The sequence below is a fragment of the Bos javanicus genome, chromosome 4 (assembly GCF_032452875.1).
Source record: "Bos javanicus breed banteng chromosome 4, ARS-OSU_banteng_1.0, whole genome shotgun sequence".
Lineage (NCBI taxonomy): Eukaryota > Metazoa > Chordata > Mammalia > Artiodactyla > Bovidae > Bos > Bos javanicus.
The window spans coordinates 66,974,243-66,996,373 of NC_083871.1; the positions used below are offsets into that span (position 1 = coordinate 66,974,243).

At 40.4% G+C, this 22,131-nt stretch overlaps 2 protein-coding genes across 8 annotated transcripts in view; one reads left to right on the forward strand and one right to left on the reverse strand.

Annotated features, from left to right (window-relative positions):
• Nucleotides 1–9,089, reverse strand: part of PLEKHA8 (pleckstrin homology domain containing A8) — a 108,998-nt gene extending 99,909 nt beyond the window's left edge. For 3 of the 6 annotated variants that reach the window (XR_009735940.1, XM_061414235.1, XM_061414231.1), the window contains exon 1: nucleotides 6,285–6,732. Coding sequence is in view for 3 of the 6 variants with exons in the window: in XM_061414235.1 (XP_061270219.1) it covers nucleotides 6,285–6,324 (40 nt within the window). In the remaining 3 variants the exon portion in view is untranslated. Of the gene's footprint in view, nucleotides 1–6,284; nucleotides 6,734–8,851 lie in introns of those variants that run through there. The other 3 variants (XM_061414234.1, XM_061414233.1, XM_061414232.1) reach the window with 3 other exon arrangements.
• A 111-nt stretch (nucleotides 9,090–9,200) lies between these two features.
• FKBP14 (FKBP prolyl isomerase 14) lies at nucleotides 9,201–21,269 on the forward strand. 2 transcript variants are annotated; one of them, XM_061414237.1, is made up of 4 exons: nucleotides 9,201–9,591; nucleotides 12,613–12,764; nucleotides 15,809–15,936; nucleotides 16,125–18,959. In XM_061414237.1, exons 1-4 carry the CDS (start codon nucleotides 9,395–9,397, stop codon nucleotides 16,194–16,196), a joined length of 549 nt encoding a protein of 182 aa, XP_061270221.1. In that variant the 5' UTR covers nucleotides 9,201–9,394; the 3' UTR covers nucleotides 16,197–18,959. The 2 variants fall into 2 exon arrangements, with proteins under 2 accessions (XP_061270221.1, XP_061270220.1); XM_061414236.1 differs by lacking the exon at nucleotides 16,125–18,959 and adding an exon at nucleotides 18,980–21,269 and having other exon boundaries at nucleotides 9,202–9,591.
• The last annotated feature ends 862 nt before the right edge of the window (nucleotides 21,270–22,131 follow it).

A 22,131-nucleotide genomic window follows, 5' to 3' on the forward strand; every position in this document is an offset into this window, starting at 1 on the left:
CTTAACAAATTATTGATTAATTTTCGCTGGGAGCTAAAGTACAGAGACAAGTGGTACACAGAATTGCATGATCTGCAATCATCATTCATCCGCAAGGATGACTGTCATAGGACTGCAGAGTCAATTCCAAAATTCCGACGGTTTATTTGAATCTTTTCCTTTATAATTTATACCCCTCCAACTTCCAAAAGAACAATTTAAGGAATTCAGGATACAAATGGCAACCCACTCCAGTACTCTTGCCTGGAAAATCCCATGGATGGAGGAACCTGGTAGGCTGCAGTTCATGGGGTCTCTACGAGTCAGACACGACTTCACTTTCACTTTCACTTTTCACTTGCATGCATTGGAGAAGGAAATGGCAACCCACTCCAGTGTTCTTGCCTGGAGAATCCCAGGGACGGGGGAGCCTGGTGGGCTGCCATCTATGGGGTTGCACAGAGTCGGACACGATTGAAGCGACTTAGCAGCAGCAGCATACTCTCAGAAACCATGAGAAGCCACAATTTTCACACAGGCAATACAAACTGATTTTTTTCCTGGCATCATTAATCAAAACTACTATCCAATTAACCTATCCTTAAGTGAACTATGTACCAGGCGGGTTCGTATATGCTATCCATTTCATCCTTATAACAGACCAAGTATGGCTATTATTCTTGCTGTCACGAAGCTGAAGCTCATGGAGATTAAGAAGAGCTAAAACTATTAAAAAAAAAAAAAACTTCTAGAAAAAAAATAGGACCTAGGGTTAGGCAAAGTGTTAAGATTTGACACTAAAAGCACAGGCAATAAACAAAATATTTGATAAATATCAAAATTTAAAAATGTGCTGCAAATGATACCATAAGGAAGTGAAAGACAATCTACAGAACAGGAAAATATATTTGCAAATAATATATGTGATAAGGAAATTGTATCTAGAATAAAGAACCCTAACAATTCCATAATGAAAAAATAAATAATCCAATTAAGAAATGGGCAAAGGATATGAATAGACATTTCTCCAAAGAAGATATACACAAATGGCTAAATAAGCACATGAAATGATGAGTAACATCATTAGTCACTGGGGAAATATAAATCAAACCACACTGATTTATCACTTCACACTCACTAGGATGGATATAATGAGACAGACAATAACAAGTATTGGTGAGGATGTGAAGAAATAAGAACCTTCTTTCATTACTAACAAGAGTATAAAATAGAGAAGCCACTTTGGAAAAGTTCAGCAGTTCCCCAAACCGTTAAAGTGTTACCACATGATCCAACAATTCTACTTCTCTGATTAATGTTCAAGAGAAATGAAAACACATCCACACAAAAATCTGACACAAATGTTCACAGCACCATTACTCATATTAACCAAAAAAAATGAGCAATCCAGATGTTCATCAATGGATGAGTAGATAATCAAAATGACGTTTCCATATAGTAGAATATTATTTCTTAACAAAAGGGAATAAAGTACTGACGCATGCCACAACAATGATGAACCTAGCAAAAAAACATTATGCGAGGTAAAGAAAGACCATATCATGTACGATTCCATTTATTGCATTTATATAAAATGTCTGGAATTGACAAAAATTTATATAGACAGGCAAATGTATATAACCTTGGTGGTTGCCAAGGGCAAGAGGGGGTGGGGTGGGAACGATCGCTAGTGGGTATTTCTCTTCAGGATAAGGCAAATGTTTTAAAATTGATTGTGGTGATGGTTGTACTCTGTGAATATATTAAAAAACACTGATGAGTATACTTTAAATGGGTGAAATTCACGATAGATTAAGTAATTACTATCTTGGTAAAGATATTTAAAAATAATTACAACAAAAAAGGTTGACTAGTGGTTGTGAGCCCATGCTCTGGATCACTCACACTCCAGATGACTCCTTAGTACTGTCTACCCAGCACAAACATACGTGGACAAGCATCACCTCCTACCTGGGGGGATAAGCAAGACTATAGCACCTTCGCAGACCATCATCTGGCGAGTGTGATGCAAACTTCTGTTATTTTTGGAATGCAGGACTGCAATGTGCTTGTGCCCTAACGCACTGGAGGGGCCCAAGAAGCCTGCAGCTGGCTAGAGCTCATGACGGCAGCCCTCCTGTGTGCTGAGTGGGCAGGAAAGCGAACTAAAACTGAAAGCAGAAAGCTCAGAGCAGTTCTGAAAATTTCTGAGTGACAAAACACATGGACAACACTGGGCACAGTCCTCCTTGCTCCCAGACTCCTCCCCACCTCCCATTCCCAAATACAGTCTGCTATTCCAGGCCAACATACTTTAAATATAGGTACATTATGAATCAGCTAGAATTATATAATGACCAAGCAGGAAGGACCTTTGCAAGTATTATGTAATGAATGGAGCACTGATGCTGGAGGCACTTACTAACTCTGTAACCTTGGGCCAGTCCCTTCCCCCATCTTTCTGTGCCTCAATGTCTTCATCTGGAAATAATAAAGTCAACTGCTTCCTACAATTGCTGCAAAGATTAAGTAACTTAATCCGTGCAAAATGTTTAGAATAGTGTCTGGAACATCAGAAGTGTTTAAGTCTTTTTACTCTTGTTACAATTATTAATGGGTAAATCTCATCACTCTTATGGAGGAAGATATTAAAGCTCAGAGTGATAAAGTGACTTTGCCCCTGGCAGTGACAGAGCTGGCACCAGACCTCAGGTTTCTCTGACTCCTCAACTAGCATTCTACTATGGAGCATTAACGAATAACCAAGCAGGTATAATGCCCCTCAACTAACGTTTAGGGCTTGAAAGATACAAATAACAAACTCACAGTGGCCTAGCATTATGTCTCATACAACAGAGATGTTTGTGAAATGTTTAATCTATTACCTTTCCATTTCTGGTTTAATCCTCCAATATGTGAAGATAGGGCTGGACACTAAATACCCAATGTTCTGCTGCTTAAAACTGGGTAGCTCAAGAATGTTAGAGAAAATACACAGACACTCTTTTCTTTTCCTTTTCTCCTTTTCTCTGATGGAGCACAGGGTACTTGAGTGTGCCTACTATATTAGGTAAAAGAGACTTTTCTTTTCTCTTTCTGTATTTTAGCAGTACATTCATGCAAGCAATTAAGATACAGCTATTCTCAGGTCTTGATGGATGTTTACAACTTTCAGTAATTGAAACCTAAACAGTTTCAAGAGGCAAGAGAAGCTCACAAAATAACTATAGTATTTGGCAAAATACAACAAATGTAGCCAAAGTAAGCTTTTAAACAATTTCATCATTTCTTTCTTACTTACACACTTGCACATGTGCGTGAGCACACACACACACATGTGCATGAATAATCACTCTGCAGTGCTTAAACCAGCCTATGAGGCTGTGCAATTTCAGGCCTGCCCCCCATCTCTGCAGTCTTGTTGGAGCCTCTTCTCAACTCTCCAGACTTTTGGGTCTTCTTTCCTTTAACTCACCAGTCTTTATCCAGCTTTAAGGCCTTCACGCTGATATTCCCCGTGCCTAAAAAGTTTCTCCTTACAGCCTCCAACTGCACCTCTGCCTTGACCTCACCACCTACCCAGCTTTTATTTAACCTTTAGGCTCTGCTTAGATAGTTTCCTAAAAGAAGCCTTCCCCAATGACCCAGACTTGCCTCTCCCTTCCTCCCCTCTCAAATCACACACACTTGAGCACCTGCTTCTAACCACTTATCCAATGAATGCCTGTCTCCCCCACCAAACTGTAAGTTTAAGAAAGGCAGGAACAGTGTCTGTCTTAACACTGCTTGCCCCTTGCCCAGAACAGGGCCCAGCACACAGCAGCTGGTGAATGAAATTAACAACATCCTCCAAGGATTCCAAGGATTGGCTGATAAACTGATTTTGCTAATTCTCCACTCAGATTTGGACATAATGTATCCCGTATCAAGCTGTGGACATGACAGAAATACACAAATGGGTTAAGTAATCTCTTTGGAGAAAAACTCAAAATGAACAAAAACTTAGACAGATATTACATGTATTTTTAAATTACTATGTGCAAAACCATAAGAAAAAAAATGTTACTTTAAAAAAAAAGCTTCAGGAGAAGAAAATGGTGTCTTCATTAGCGCTTGTCATTAACACTCACAGGATGCTCTTTTGGGGAGACTAACTTGCACAGGCGAGGAAAAGAAACTAGGATGCATTTGCTTCGCCTAGGTTGTTACCATTCCTTTCCAGAGTAAATGTATCTCCTAAGGAAACAGAATGCACTGGACGGTAATTTTAAATATACCTAGGGAAGGCTTCCCAGGTAGTACAGTGGTAAAGAATTCACCTGTTAATTCAGAGGACGTGAGTGAGATATGCGGTTTTGATCCTGGGACCAGGAAGATCCTCTGGAATAGGAAATGGCAACCCACTCCAGTATTCTTCCCTGAAAAATTCCATGGAGAGAGGAGCCTGGGAGGCTACAGTCTATGGGTTTGCAAAGACACAACTGAGCGCGCACGCACGCACGCACGCACATACGCATCCAGGAAAAGTCCCCCGTGGTGTGATGGGCTTTTATGCACAGTGTGTCCACAATGAGGTGGCTTGAGGGACAGGGGAACAAGCAGCAAAATGTAAAGCCAGCCACTGGCAATGGCTCCAGTTTCTTTTCCTTAGGGCTTTCACCATGATGGTATCACTCACAAAATTAACTTCTCTCACTTAGGGCAGAAAAAAGTAGACTTTTTCCAAGAGAACAGATGGTACGGGCACCACATGATAAAGATTCCAAAGATCCTTCCAGAGAAATTTAGCTTTTTTGAAGGATACATAAAGACAGTCAGGGGGAAAAGGCCATTTCATGAGCAAGAAGTAGGTATAGTAACAACAGACTTAACTTGGTAAAAGAGGTAAACTTGGAGGAGAAGAGCAAGAAAGGAGAGGGGAAAAAAAGAGGGCAAAGGGAGATGGAAAAAAGAGCACTGAGGATCAAAGAAATAAGTTAAAAGGCACGTGTGATGGAAAGGGGTGAAAGAACCAAGACCAGTGACTAAATTTCACTCAGGGGCATAAGATCCTACATCTCAGAGCTTAGAGATACCTCTGAGGCAAATCACTTGATCAAACATCCTCCCTAACATTCAGCCAAACCCAGTCATGAGGTCTCTACATCTAATACATCAAATGAAGGTCCCTGAAGCAAACAGCAGGTCTTCTAAAACACTTCTCCTCACTCAGTTTCTACTAATGATCACAAGAAAAATAAACAGAATTCACTTGTAATCACACTATGCATAGGGAAGAGATTCTGGGTGCCATCAACAGGCGCACTTTCAGCTGTGCTTTATAACCTCATCAAAGTCACTACTGCCAACTGATCCTCCCAGACACAAACGTCCTTAAAACACCCCTGAGGATCATACTACAACCCTAAAAAAAAAAAAAAATCCTAGGCTCCACAGGATGGGAAAATACACCTCCACCACTTAAGAATCACTGAGAATATTTCTCATTTCAAATTGCTGTTAAAACTGTAAGAGCCTGCCTAGCTCATTTTCCATAATAAAAAGTTTAATTTCAAAAAAGGGCCTAGCACAGTTTCCAGCGCACAGAAGGCTTTTATTTATATACTCATTTATGAAAATGCTCCTTCTGAATCATATTCACAGCTGAAAAATAGTTATGACCTTCTCAAGATATGAAGTACTTCCACAAATTGGAAAAAGGGGGTGGGGTACTATTTTTAAGCCGTTCTGTTCAGCAGGGCAAGAAAAGAGTTGCTAATATTTGCATCCTATTTTACGGTCATTTCCGAGTAAAACAAAAAGAAATGTTCGGTGAGAAAACCAAAAACGTGCATACTTTGGGGCTGAGACTCAGATACCCTGGTCTGCACTCAGGTAACTCTGCAAGTGACAAAAGGAAAGTGCTTGTAATGGGGACTTTGAAAAAGAACCTTTGACCTCTGCTCGCATTCACGCGAAACCTTCCCGAGACCAGCTCCTTTGCCAGAATTCGAGGCTCCCAGAGGACCCCACAGTCGGAATTAGCATTTCCCTCCCGCTGACACCGAGGGCATCGTGCCTTTCAAGTCACCCCAAATCTCAGGATTCGGAAGTGAGGAGAGCTGCCGCTCCCACCCAGCCCCCACAGGGGGCTGTGTCTGTACCGCACGGGAGACAGAGAACTGCTGTGGGAAAACATTCCCAGTCCACGCAGGCCTCTCAGATCTCAGAAGAGACCGTGACCCCGACGCCCAAGAGGCGAGTCCCGACACCGCCCTCCCTCGGCTCAGACAAAGGACAGGAACCCTGGCACGCCCCCTACTCACCGCTCAGATAGTTGGTCCACTTATACAGCACCCCCTCCATGGCGCCCGCGGCCACCTCGCCCTCGCCCGCCGGCCCCGTCACTGCTCCAGGCTCCAGGAGGCGAGGAGCACCGGCAGCAGGGCCATCGCCCGGCGCTGCCGAGCCGGTGACTCCCGGCGCCCGGGCCCAGTGCGGGGACGCCCCGCCGGCCTCACATCCTGGGCCCGGGGGCGGGGTCACTGCGGCGGCCTCCGCACGTGAGAGCGCGGCCGGCCGGTGGTCCCAGGCGCCGCAGGCGGCGCGCTGTCCTTAAGGAGGCCAAGGTACTAGGTGGGTTCGAGGGGCGACTGAAGTCACCAAAGTGTCGCCAGTGAAGTAGCCGGTCGCTGGCCGCGCCACGGCGCACTACCTGAGTGCTCGACCCACCGGGCTCAGGGCCCGCTCGCGCATGCCCAGTGCACCGCCTGCGCGCCGGTTCCCAAAATCCACCCCGGAGTTTAGCTGAGATGCCGGCGTGGCTGACCTAGTGAAAGAGGCCCGCAGGGAAAATGAGTCCGGGCGGGCAGGCTTGCGACTAGAGGGAGAGTGAGAAGGGAGTAGAGAGGCCTCTGGGACAAAGGGGAACACAGACTTGACTCTATGGTACCATAGATGGGTTCCACCTCCCGATGTTTGGGAGCCACCGTGGCCCCTTAGGGTGCCCGCTGGATTCTAGTCTTCAGAGACTGTCATTTCAAGGCTAACTGATCCTACACACTTCAAGGATATTGAGGGGGTACCCAACCATAGGGCATAAGGAGATGATGGGAATTTCACTATAGAATACTGTGAGTGACCAGGGAGCAAAAACAGATCTTTAAAACCTCCGCTGCACGAAGTGTGGTCCGTGTACAGCCGCACTGAAGGCACCTGGGAGCTTGTCTGAATTGTAGGATCTTGATGCAAGGCCCCAAACTCCTGAAGGAGATCTCCAGGGGGGATTCCCATGCATATTAAAGTGTGAGAAAGTTCTGTGCTAAGGATATTTGACTAGGGAAAATGTTAACTATAGATTCTGTGGTAAAAGCAGGTTACAAAACAGTGTACAGTAGGATCCTAATTATTTTAGGCATATGTCACAAAACTATGTGCCAAAATGTTGATGACTATTTCTGCATGGTGGCGTTACAGATTTTTTTCTTTTTCTTTAGTGTAATCTAAAGAAGTAAATAAAATCTCTTATTTGCAAAATCTGTTGCCATAGTTCACAAATAAAAACAGAAAAATTAATTTGCTATTTATCTGAAATTCAAATTTAATTAGGCTCCTGTATTTTTTTAATTATTTATTTTTAATGGGAGGATAATTGCTTTATAATGCTGTTTTGGTTTCTGCCATACAGCAACATGAATAAGCCATAGGTATACACATATCCTGGAGAAAGCAATGGCACCCCACTCCAGTACTCTTGCCTGGAAAATCCCATGGACGGAGGAGCCTGGTGGGCTGCCGTCTATGGGGTCACACAGAGTCGGACACGACTGAAGCGACTTAGCAGCAGCGGCAGCAGCAGCAGCATACACATATCTCCTCCTCCTTGAACCTCTCTCCCACCTCCCACCCCATCCCACAGATGGGTTGTCAGAAAGCCCTATGCTGTGACTCCTGTATTTTAACTGGAAACGAGTATTTTCCAGTTTCTTCCAAGTCAGCTTTAATGAACAAGTATTGCTTTTGAAATTATGCAAAAAATGTAAAACAAAATCTTTAAACTTAGCCTGTATAATTCATAACTGTGATTACTATTTCTGCTTTAAAACAGAGGTCTGTATATCCTTATCCTTGATAGAGGCCATTATTGACCATCTACACTTTTGTTGTTCAGTGGCCAAGTTGTGTCCGACTCTTCGGGATTCCGTGGACTGTAGCACCCCAGACTTCCCTGTCCCTCACCATTTCCCAGAGTTTGCCCAAATTCATGTCCATTGAATCAATGATGCCATCCAACCATCTCATCCTTTGTCACCCTCTTCTGCCTTCAGTCTTTCCCAGCAGCAGGGTCTTTTCTCATTATTGACCCTCTACACTAAGGTCATCTAAAATTATTAGTGACCATAATATTGTATGGTGTTGTAGAATGAATCAGATGTTGGGATGATGGAGCTCAACTGCTTTTGGGGCTGAATAAACTTAAGCAGGACACTTAACCTCTCCTAGCCAAAATATTAACTTATCTTTTAGAGGGATAAAAGAACTTGCCTTACCCACAGAGTAGTGAGGTTCACGAAGAACCAGAAAGCACTTTGAAACCTAAACCACTGTTACATGCCTGTGTGCTCAGTCGCCTGCGTCTCTATGATTCCATGAACTGTAGCCCACCAGGCTCCTCTGTTCATGGAATTTTCCAGGCAAGAATACTGGAGTGGGTTGCCATTTCCTACTCCAGGGGATCTTTCCCAACCAGGAATTGGGAACCAACTAGGAACCCGAGTCTCCAGCGTCTCCACCACTGGCAGGCAGATTCTTTACCACTGCTCCACCTGGGAAGCCCCCTTACCATACTTTTTGGTGTGCGGGGTGTTGGGGGGAAGGGAGCGGGCTCTCTCACCAACCGTGAGACGAAAGGAGTCTTTCCTGAGACCTCTGCGAATTTCCCCTGGACCCAGGACTTCACAACCCTGCGGATTCTTTACATCTCGGAATCTGTCTGAGGTTTCCGGTTAGCTGTGCTCCCCACCCCTCTCTCCAATTCCTAAATTGTGGAATTCTGTAATCCCCGGGCCTTCAGGACCACTCCGGGTGGTTTGCTTCTGCGCTACCTCCCCTCAGCGGAACTGCAAATTGCAATATTGTGACACCATTGGCTTGAGAGACTCCTGAGGGACAGAATCACAAGCCAATGGGAGGCCGTCTTTCCAGGAGCCAGCGTTGTAAGAGCCAGTCAGGGCAGGGGTTGGGCTTAACTCTTTAGAGGTGAGTTCGCAAAGCGTGGGAAAGTTGTCGGTGGTGAATGTGCCACGTCTGCTAGGAAGGGAGGGAGTCATGACTTGCCAGAGGCTGTTGTCTTTAAGTCTTCAACTACTTTCTTAACTCTATGAGGTCGGGGGCCCTTTCTGTGTTTTTGTAGCAACTTCTTTCCTGCCCTGGCAACATGAGGCTTTTCTTGTGGAATGCAGTCCTGACACTGTTAGTAACTTGTTTGAGTGGGGCTCTCATCCCAGAACCAGAAGTGAAGATTGAAGTTCTCCAGAAGCCGTTCATCTGCCATCGCAAGACCAAAGGAGGGGATTTGATGTTGGTCCATTATGAAGGCTACTTAGAAAAGGACGGCTCCTTATTTCACTCCACGTAAGTAATTATACCCTTCGGGTAAAATAATAAAAGAACTCAACCCACATATGCCAGCTCTTGGGCAGGGATAGTGGCGCGTACCAACTTTATCTCTTTAAAAAAACTGAAATATCTAATTTCTTTCTATGGGGAAAGGAAGTTGTTGAAACCCAATCTTATATAACAAGGCCTTTGAAGATCTTATTGGAAACATGTGGTCAGGATAAAACAGTAATTTTTTTAATTATAAAAATTAGAACTAGAATTTCTGAAATACTGTAGAAATATCTAGGTGTATAATTAGGCAATAAGTAGAAAAGACTTAAAGGAATTCTCATTTCTCAAACTTTGATCCTGAGGGAAAATAACTTTGGTGTAGGTAAAATTTACTTTAGCTTTTCAGAGCAACTTCATGAGCAGAATATACTATCATTTATTTGCTTGTCATAGGATATTTTAACATTAGTTCATTGACTTACTTAAATTCTGTTCTGATAGATGACATTTTGGTCAAGGCACAGGACCATGATTCATTTCATTATTTCTTTCTAGAAATCAAAGACTTCATTGACGGGTGTGGGTGTGGTTATGGAAGATTAATCCAATACCTACAGTGAAGGATTTTCAGGTGGTTACACTATCATTATTTCTGCTTCATAAAGAAAGAAATTGCAAAATGGAAATCTTTTAAAAGTATACTGATTTCCAATTAGGCATTGAATCTCTGATTCCATTCCAAACATATTTACTGAACATTTCTTTATGTTAGCCCTTTTGTTTGATACTAGAGAAAATTTAAATATCTGGCTTCTTTCCAGCCTCATCCATTCATTCATCTATCCATCAATCAAATCCTTACTGAGCGACCACAAGTCAGGCCCTAGGGATACAAAGATGACTAAGAGTGGCTTCTGCTCCAGCAGGACACTGTCTACAGGGGGGAAGGAAGACAAATAACTCATGATGTAAAGGACAGAATGTTCGAAGTGCTCACAAAGCGTAATGGACTCTAGAATTAATCGTGCTCTAAAGGTGGGGAAAGAGAGCGACTTCCCAGAGATCATAACTGAGATGGGTCTTGAAAGATGGATGGAGGTTTTTTGGTGGAGAATGAGGAAGGGGGGACATCCCAGGTAGAGAGAATGACATGAACTAAAGCAGCAAAGTTTCATGGCCCTTCCTAGACCTTGTTTTCTGATAAACTGCCTTTACCGGGCATTCCTATCTGGTCTGTCATGACGTTCTGAAGTCAGTGGCACTCTTCCCTGAACTCTGTTAGTCCTTGAAAAAAGTTCCAAGATGGTAGCTTGCCACTGAATTCTCAATAGCCCTATCTTTTTTTTTCAGTGAGAACAGTGCCACATTGGACATTAAACAATATTATGATTTGCGTTTGAAACTTTCAATTACATTTTTATTTTAGTCTGATCTATTTTAGGTCCAGCCTTTCAAGTCTCAGAACCAAAAGCCTGTGTGGACTTCAGTGCAAACCACTTGACGTTATTTAACACTTTGCTACTGAAGTTCTACTTCCTGATCAGGGGAATATTGTCATGCAGCCTCCATGTAAATGGTCAAAACCTGCTAACTCTGAGTATTATAATGAAAGTACCACCAAATGATCGGTTTATAAAGTACGTTCATCATTTCAAGAACCATAACTTACGTGGTAAATGGCCTAAATCCTTTAGCATGACAGTAAACGTCCCAAAACTGTAACAGCACTGGGTACTGGATTCTTTCTTCTTTCTTTATTCTGTTCTAGCTTTCCTCTATGTTCTACAGTTGCCATTTTGCTACTTTGATCATGGGCCAAATTCAAGAAAAGAAGTGAGGACCTTTACCTACATTTAGTAACCATGGTACTTGGGAAGCTTAGTAGAACGACTTCCAGTTCTCACCTACAAGAGAATAGGCCAGTTCCCTTATTGCACTGAAGTGATGTTAGTCTCAGTCATGTCCAACTCTTTGGGGTCCCATGGATTGTAGCCTGCCAGGCTTCTCTGTCCATCGAATTCTCTAGGCAAGAATACTGGAGTGGGTTGCCTTTCCCTTCTACAGGGGATCTTCCTGACCCAGGGATCGAGCCTGGGTCTCCCACATTGCAGGCAGATTCTTTACCATCTGAGCCACCAGAGAAGCCCCTTTATTGCACTGAAAGAGTTAATTGGGTTAGATACTACTCAGCCCACAAGCCCCTCCAGTAGCCCATCAGGTTGGCTTTCTTAGGCTGGCCTCTCATGAGCCAGGATATCTTGACCATTCACTTCTTCTCTAGTCTTTGAGGGGCCACTCTTCCAGACTGCCTTGCATAGCCCCACAATAAACACCTAGGGAGAGAATTAGACCAGGGTCTGAATGGGGATTCAGGGCTGAAGAGCAGCCTCTTGCACCTGTCAGAACCATCAGCAGGCTGTACATCAGGAAAGGTTGTAGAGAGGATATAAGATGCTGTGCTCTCGACTCTCCATTGTCCATGTGAGTATTCTTAGCCTCTCATCCTCCTTCCCAAACTCATCCATATTCCATTATTTTATCCCTCTCTGCACCCTAGTGGTCTCCCAGGGAAAGCATCACTGTGCGATTAAGACTTTGAACTTTGGAATTCAAAGTTTGAACTTTGAACTTTGGAGTTAGGTCAGATACTGGCACACTTAACCTCAGTTTCCTCCACTGTACAATGGTGTAATAATGGTACTTATCTCATATGATCACTGTTAGACTTAAAAGAAGCAAAGCATTTAGATAATACTTGGTATACAACAAGGCTTCCCAGGTGGTGCAGTGGTAAAAGAATTTGCCTGCCAGTGCAGGAGACACAGGAGACACAGGTTCCATCCCTGGATTGGAAAGATCCCCTGGAGAAGGAAGTGGCAACCCACTCCAGTATTCTTGCCTGGAGAGTCCTGTGGACAGAGGAGCCTGGTAGGCTATAGTCCATGAGATCGCAAAAAGTCAGACACAACTTAGTGACTGAGCATGAGCAGGAGCAATGATAAAGTTACTAAAGAGTCCAAATGTGTTTTCTTTCTGTTGTAGTCACAAACATAACAATGGTCAGCCTATTTGGTTCACCCTGGGCATCCTGGAGGCTCTCAAAGGTTGGGACCAGGGCTTGAAGGGAATGTGTGTAGGAGAAAAGAGAAAGCTCACCATTCCTCCTGCCTTGGGCTATGGAAAAGAAGGAAAAGGTAATAGCGATTCTACTTTTGTACTACAGCATTATAATTCTTCTCTGGATTAGGCATAGAAGGTAGTAACTACTGTGTATTTTTTTTTCAAGAAGTAAATACAGGACTTGTATATCTTAGGAAAATATAATTTTGTCTTGATTACCATTTGAAGTGGCCAATTAATCATAATATATAAATGGTCAACTGAACTATCAATGAAAAAATGTTCTATAATCTCAACTTTGTTTACTATTGCTCACCAATATGGTGGGGTTTTTTAATGGCAGTATTATATATATAACATAATGTTTACCATTTTGAAGTATATAGTTTAGTGGAATTCAGTGCATTCACATTGTTGTGCCAGTGTCTCCATTGTCTCCCGGACTTTTTTGTCCTCCCCAATTGAAACTTACTGATTTGTTTTAATAATGCAAAAAGAAAGACTACTCAGTATAGCTGTTTTGATGAGTTGAACATTTGAAATACAGATTATTAAGGAATTAAATGCAGTTTTAGATGTGAGCTCTGTATGAGTCACAACTGACATCTCCCACAACAGAGCTTTTATTGGAGGTTCTTTTCATGTTTAAAATTGTTTTATAATTTATTTAAATAAATAATGGAATGTCATGAAATGAGTTTAATAAAGCAGAAGCAACTGGGCTAGTTGGTCCAGGGAGCCTTTGTGCTAGTATTCTAGGGCAGCCAATAAAACCTGTTGTTCAGGTGGGAGACCATGCAGTTTTCCACAGGGCTACTTATAAGAAGCCTAAAGATGTTTATATGCATGCATCCTATAATTCCTTCATTAGAATCTAACCTACGGTAATAATCTGGTATTGGGGAAGATTTATAAACAGAATGTCCATCACTATGTTGTTTTTAATAGCTAAAAGACTGAAATCAACTTAAGTGTATAATAACAGAGGTGTAGCTAAATAAAATATGACCCAGTTATTTAAAAATGGCATTTCGGGGCTTCCCTAGTAGTCCAATGGCTAAGACTCCAACACTCTCAATGTATCGGCCCAGGTTTGATCCCTGGGCAGGGAACTACATCCCACACACTGCAACTAAAAATCCTGTATGCCTCAAAAAAGATCAAACATCCTGTGTGCTGCAACTAAGACCTGGCACAGCCAAATAAAACTAATAAATATTTAAAATAAAAGAGTATTTTAAACATTAAAAAAAATTATATCTAAAATATGTATGCTATAATGTTATATATAAAATAAGAAAACAAAGATATAGTATGATAGTATTAGGAAAAAATATATATACATACAAAGTGAATCACAAGGAAATAGAATGTTGATAATGGACAGTGGTTCTGGGAGTTATTTTTATTTTTTGGTTCTATCTCTTCCACATTCTGTACGTACGTAATGAAGAAAAAAAGTTTAAGAAGTCATTAGAACTAGACATAAAACCACTCTGATGTAGTAAAAATACAGACTTCATAGCCTCCAAGCTTAACCATTTATAAGGCGGGGACTATGGTTTCCTACCCCAGTTTCCTAAGAAGAACATAGGTGCCATATATGAAGTATTACATATTCTAAATGGACCTTGCTATTCAAATCTTCTGCATTAAGCAGGATTTATTACAAAATTCAATTCTTGTTTTAATAGTCATCCTTTTGGAGAATAAAATCAAGAATCTTGAAAATGTTTCTCTGATGTTCAACATAGTCTTTCACTTTCCTGTATCTTTAACGTTTCTCCTTTTAATATTTATGTAAATCTTCTGCAAAGAACAGGATTTACTAACAAAATTCAACTCTGATTTTAATAATGATCCTTTTAGAGGATAAAATCAAGTATCTGATGTTTAACATATTCTTTCACTTTTCTGTATCTTTATTGTTTCACCTTTAATATTTATATAAATATTAAATGGTATTTATAATTTCTGTCTATATAAATGATATTAGTATATTAATATAAATACTAAGTGGTATTAGTCCATGTCTTTCTCCATACTCCATTTAACTTGATTTTACTTTGTAACAAGTTAGAGATCTGAATTTGAGTCATTTCCTTCAAACAGAGTCCCATGAAACTAATCCTGCTAACATGTACTTAAACACAAATTTTGTAGTTTTTTAGTACCATGTTTGCATGCCTCCTTTTGGAAAGATTCCAGTTTTCTTCATGACCTCTAGTGCATGCCCTCTGCCTAGATCTGGAATGGTAAGCTTCAGCACACAGTGTAAGTTTTGTTCTTTGGATGCTTACAAATGCTCTTTCATGGGAATATGTGGGATGAGGGAGTGGGGCACTAAGAAATATTTGTAATCTTTACCCAGGCCTGCATGTTAATTATACTTATAAGAAAACAAATTGGAAAAAAATAATGTCAGTTTCCCAGAAGTTTTTGGTTTTGTTTAGTTTTTTGTTTTTTTTTTTAAGGTCCCTGGGACTCTAACAAAGCTCTTTTCACTTTAAAAGATTTTTATCTCCCTTCTCAGCAATTTATTTTTATGTCTCCCCCTCCCATGGAATTTCCTCAACATGTGTTGAATTTGCTTCCAGATGAGAAAACTGAGACTTAGAGAAAGGCAGATGTGTTTTGTCCCAGGGTGAGCTCACCTTGTTACATACTGCCTCCCAGTGGTGGAAATGGCCATGCTGGATGTGTCTCTAGGCCAGGAGTTTCTGACCCAAAAGTTAGTAAATCACTTCTACTATGATTAACTCTGAATGAAAGCCCATTAAGTCATTCTTGACATATAATATGTAATCTATTAATTATATTTGAAATTTAATGCTCAGACCATGAGGCATCTGTGTGTGTGTGTGTATGTGTGTGTACAAAACAATCTTTAATTGCAAGGTCAAAACACTCTCTTTTGGATCTAATAATTTGGATTGTTCTATCTTTATTCTATTTGCTTGAATAAACTATAAATAATTTCTCTATATGTGACAGTCTGAGAAATATTCTTCATTTAATTCAGTTAAAATAGTATTTTGTTAATTACTGCAAGTTTTCTACCATCTAAACTTTGTGATCTTTTAAATAAAACTTAACCCCCACCCTCTCTACGTGTCAGGTAAAATTCCCCCAGAAAGTACACTGATATTCAACATTGATCTCCTGGAGATTCGAAATGGACCAAGATCCCATGAGTCATTCCAAGAAATGGATCTTAATGATGACTGGAAACTCTCTAAAAATGAGGTGACCTTCCCTTTCTCTCTCTCTCTCTTCCCTTTTTCCTCCCTTCTTCCCTTCCTTTTTCCTTCCTTCCTTTTAACTCACTTTTTAAGAAATATATTTTTAAATAAAATTTATTTTATTGTGTAAAATGTTATTTATAAGTTTTCTTAAACACTGATGCTTTGAAAATTGCCTTTTTTTTCCCATAGGAAATCATTGTATTGGAGAAAAGTATATTGAGACTTCCCATTCTTTTGCTTTTTTTCTCCTTAATGCAATAGGATTCACTGTATCTTGCTCTTGCCCTTTTTTTTTTAACTTTTTTTTTTGTATTGTGGTGTAGCCAATTAACAATTAGGTAAATAGCAAAGGGACTCAGCCATACATATACAAATATCCATACTCCCCCAAACTCCCCTCCCATCCAGGCTGCCACATAACACTGAGCAGAGTTTTATGTGCTATATAGGAGGTCCTTGTTGGTTATCCATTGTAAATATAGCAGTTTGTAGCATATCCTCCCAGACTCCCTAAGTATCCCTTCCCTTCTTCCTTCCTTCCCCCTTGCCCAGAGTTTTTGAAGATCTGTTTTACCAAGACAAATTCCTGTTTTGGAGTTACTGTGTAACAAACATAGATGTCCTGCATAATATCACTGGTTGTTAAATGGAGTTGTATAGTGATTATCTAGCAGTTAGCAGCAGCAAGCAGATCACATGCTCAGTTTTGCTCAGAATAGGAGATCCCAGTCTTGGTTTTTCATAGAAGCAGACAGACCTTTCCCAGCTCCCTCAAGGTCCTGGTGTTGAGAAAGAGGAAAGGAAGAGGACTTCTCTATATAATTTATTTAGGCTTTTGCAGCCATTGCTACACATACATGTCTTAGTCTGGCTTCTGTGGGGAAAGAAATGGAGAAAGATCTGTATCCTTAAATTTTTTGTCTACTCATATTCTCCATTATGGGCTTCCCTGACAGCTCGTTGGTAAAGAATCCACCTGCAATGCAGGAAACCCTCGTTCAATTCCTGGGTTGGGAAGATCCGCTGGAGAAGGGATAGGCTACCCACTCCAGTATTCTTGGGCTTCCCTTGTGGCTCATCTGGTAAAGAATCCGCCTTCAATGTGGGAGACCTGGATTCGATCCTTGTGTTGGGAATATCCCCTGGGGAAGGGAAAGACTACCCCACTCCAGTATTCTGGCCTGGAGAATTCCATGGACTGTATGTATAGTGTAGTCCATGGGGTCTCAAAGGATTGGACACGACTGAGTCATTCCCCCCATTCTCCATTATGGCTTGGCTAGTCAGAAATCAAGTCCCTTTTTATGCTTTCGTCCATTTCATTCCAATGACCAGAAAATGATTGAGTCTTGAATAAGATATGTTGTTATAAACCACAGGGTCATGATCCACAGCTACTAAATTTATAACACCTCAGAGTGTTTATCAGTCATAAACTTTTTTCTATCCAAGATAAATTTGAATTCCCTTTCCTTTAAAAAATCCTAAATAAACAACACATTCACATGGTTCAAAGAAATCAATTCAATATAAACGGATTTATTAAGAAGTCATTCTCCCACCTATATCCTCTTCTACCATGTGACCTTCTCCTTCCTATCCAGTTTTATTAGTTTCTAATGTATTCTTCTAGGTATTTCTTTATCCAAATACTAGCAAACATGAATATACAGTTTTCTTTCCCCCTTGCTTACACAAAAAGCAGCATACTACGCATACTGTTTGGGATCTCACTTTATTCACACAGTATACCCTGGAGACGTGTTCTACTTTAGCGCATCTATTATCACTGCCTCTCCCGCTTTTTTCAACTGCATTACATCCCCTTAATCTTAAAAATAAATGTGCACATTATGTTTGCATATTGGTGGTAGAGAGAGGAGAGAAGGTTTGAAATTGCTCCTCTAACAGAGGAATATGATTAAAAATGAAAATACAGTTGAACTGCATTATGGTGAATCTAGTAGGTAATTGCGGAGAAGGCAATGGCACCCCACTCCAGTACTCTTGCTTGGAAAATCCCATGGATGGAGGAGCCTGGTAGGCTGCAGTCCATGGGGTCGCAAAGAGTTGTACACGACTGCGCGACTTCACTTCCACTTTTCACTTTCATACATTGGAGAAGGAAATGGCAACCCACTCCAGTGTTCTTGCCTGGAGAGTCCCAGGGACTGGAGAGCCTGGTGGGCTGCCGTCTATGGGGTTGCACAGAGTCGGACACGACTGAAGCAACTTAGCAGCAGCAGCAGCAGCAGCAGTAGGTAATTGGGGGCAATATTTTGTTTATATATTCAAATATCTGTGTAAAAATGGAAATTTTTAGTCTAAATACTCATCAGTCTGGATTTTGCTTTAATCTCTGAGATGGAAAGGTCAAGTGGCATGATCACACCGAGTTCCAGAGCAGCTACTGTTTCTAGTCACCTACTTAAATTTTAAAAAGGCCATCACCTAGTCTGATTTTAAGAGAAATACCTGGAGTTCTGATCCTTGTTAGAAAACAAGATCTGGGTAATTCAGTGGATTGAAAGATAGCGGTCTTTCAAATCCCTGACTCTGTGGTGGACTGGGATTAATACGCTTCATTGTGTGTTTTTCTCGTGCTGTAATCCTTACGTTTGCCTCCGGGCAGTATTCAGTGTCTCTGCCATAGCACTATTTGTTGTGGTTTACTTGCATCCAAATCTTTTGTGATCCCATGGACTGTAGTCCGCCAGCCTCCTTGTCCATGGGATTTCCCAGACAAGAATACTGGAGTGGGTTGCCCTTTCCTTCTCCAGGGGATCTTCCTGACCCAGGGATAGAACGTCAGTCTCCTGCCTTGCAGGCGGATTCTTTACCACTGAGCTGCCTGGGAAGCCCACAGCACTAAAGAAACAGCTTTTCAGGGGAAAAGTTCTTTATAACTCTTTTACTATCATATGTAGCTGTTTCGTAGTTGTTATATATAACTAAATGCACTACCCATCTAGTCTATAATATTGATTGGCTCAATGTGGGTGTCTTATGAATCTGAATTATTAATGTGACCCATTATTTTGTAGGTTAAAGTGTATTTAAAGAAGGAGTTTGAAAAGCATGGTGCAGTGGTGAATGAAAGTCATCATGATGTTTTGGTAGAGGATATTTTTGATAAAGAAGATGAAGACAAAGATGGATTTATATCTGCCAGAGAATTTACATATAAACATGATGAATTATAGACACACGTCTCCCATTTTACATGGCATCCATCCTTAAAAGCAAGGGTAATTATCCCGAAAGAAAGTCTTATTTGTTAACTATGTTCTGTTCATGCTTTGTTTTTTTTTATTTTTATATATTTTTCTGAATATTATTTGAAGAACCCCTTAGGGCTTCTAAGTACATTTATTTCTGGTAAGTTATTGGGAAGAAAAAGGTGATCTGTTTTTGAAGAGAAGACTTCTGGACCATTTTTCACTTTCACATGTGAAGCTGTATGTTTTACTTACATACATGTAATTTTAAAATATTGCAACCAGGAGCGTGCCCCACATAAGAACAGGTTACAGCACCGATCAGCACCCTCTATTTCTTTTTCCCTCATCTCCAAGTTAGATGCTGATATTTGAAAAGCCTTTAGCAATAACCCAAGGCTTATTATTTTCATATTGTAATGAAACAGTGTGCCTGTTACTGCTTTTGAGTCTCTGCTTGAGGAAAACAGGAAAATGGTTGTTGAGCTCTACTTTTAAGTAACTGCTTTACTGAGGAGATGTGCAATGCTGAAGTGAGTAACAAAATTCATAATTTATAAATGTTTACATTGAAATATTCTGCCTGGGATTTAAGCTACATAACTAGCAATGAATGACCTACCATGATTAACAGAACAAATTATTTATGTGTTTATTTCTTCATAATAAAATGTGTCAAAATATTGCAAAGGAGGTGAAGAGTTGGAATGAGTCACTGTTTACTTTTTAAGGCTAGCAGATCGCCCTTACTCATTCTTTAATTGATAAATGTCTATAACTAATGTGTTATACTACAGTAACATTGTCTTATAAGAGAAATTAGTGATACAATAAAAAATTTCCCATTTCTGCCTCATCAAAAAAAAAAAAAATGAGGCAGACCCACAGCAGCTACTATTTTTTTTTAAATTTTTATTGAAGTATAGTTGCTTTACAGTGTTGTTAGTTCACAGCGGCTACCTTTGAATAGAGGTCTATCACAAGTCAAAAGTTGATGATTTTATAATTTTATCTTAAATTGGAATTCTTCCCCAATACTTTTTAAAAATACCCAAACCTCATTTGCTAAGAAGAGTAAGTTTACAAAGTGATCTCAAGTGCATCATTGTCCGATTCTCACTAAGCCTATGAAAAAAAGAGATCTTATTGTACCTATTTTATAAATGAGAAAGTTGTCATTCAGAGAGATTGATTTTTGTGCCCAAGGTCAATCAGTAACTAACTTGTAGACCCAGATTTCAATCCCCAAGTTAAGTATCTTTGTACTGCCCTCTGGTATTGAAAAGGATTCTCTCTTCAGTTTGCTCTCCTAGTAGTCAACTCTGTTTTTTGTCCTTGGATCCTTATCCTTTGAAGATAGTTAACTGGCTGTATGTGGTGCTTTTGAAATCCCATGATCCAGAAATGTCTCTGGTTTAATTGAATAATCTTAGGGTGAGCACTGAATTGCCTCAAAAACCCTAGGGGCGAGAGGGTCCAGGCATGTGTCTTAGTTGTTTACCTCTGGTACTTATGAACAATTACTACATCATGTATGGACGACTTTCACTGATTATATGTGGACATTTTCATCACTAAAACAGGAAGTTCTTGGGAAGAACATAAATAACACCTTTCTCTGATGAAATCACCTATATTTAGAAAACTCTTAAGTTGTCACTGCTGTTTTCCTCAACTTGAAGGACTTACAAACCACAATACAGAAAGCTTTGTACTGTATTATTGAGGGAAAGAAAGTAGCTTGTCATCCCGTGCTATATTGTATAAACATTACTGATGATGCTATCTATGGTGGAAGAGGAAAGGAAAAAGAATTTTGGTTATTCAGGGAGCATATTATTTATCTTGTATGAATTTGGATCAATTTCCACCTAAATATTTAGATACAAGTATGAAATGACAGCATATAAATAGGTTATGGTTGTTTTTACATTATCTGCCTGTTCAGTGTAGCAGCATCTTTGCACTACTTTTCATTCGTAAGAATAATCAGACATGAACTGTGACTCCACTTGTATATAATTTGCCTCAGTAATACTGCTAAGATATGTTATATTTAAATTTCAACAACTCTTTTGTGGTATTCTTTTCAAAATAAAGTTTATTTGGGAAATAATTGGTTTTGTGAAAAATTCTTCAAGCCCCAGGTGACTCAGCAGCTTTATTGATTTTCTAACTGTTATTCTGGGTCTTACATTGAAACTAAGTGAGGAAAATGAACAGGTAAAGTGAGGAGAGGGGTGTGATGACATTTTGAATGTGTCTTTGGTTATCCACTCTGTTTAGATATATTTGTAAAGAAAGCTGTGGTGTGGTTTCAATTGTTTTGAAATTAGCATCAAACTATTAAGGGCAAGAAAATTAGAGATACCAAGGGAACATTTCATGCAAAGATGGGCTCAATAAAGGACAGAAATGGATGGACTTAACAGAAGCAGAAGATATTAAAAAGAGATGGCAAGAATACACAGAAGAACTATACAAAAAAGATCTTCATGACCCAGGTAATCACGATGGTGTGATCACTGACCTAGAGCCAGACATCATGGAATGTGAAGTCAAGTGGGCCTTACTTGACTTCACATTCAAGTGAAGCATCATACAAAGCATCACTATGAACAAAGCTAGTGGAGGTGATGAATTCCAGTTGAGCTATTTCAAATCCTGAAAGATGATGCTGTGAAAGTGCTGCACTCAATATGCCAGCAAATTTGGAAAACTCAGCAGTGGCCACAGAACTGGAAAAGGTCAGTTTTCATTCCAATCCCAAAGAAAGGCAATGCCAAAGAATGCTCAAACTACCACACAATTGCACTCATCTCACCGCTAGGAAAGTAATGCTCAAAATTCTCCAAGCCAGGCTTCAGCAATACATGAACCATGAACTCCCTGATGTTCAAACTGGTTTTAGAAAAGGCAGAGGAACCAGAGATCAAATTGCCAACATCCGCTGGATCATCGAAAAAGCAAGAGAGTTC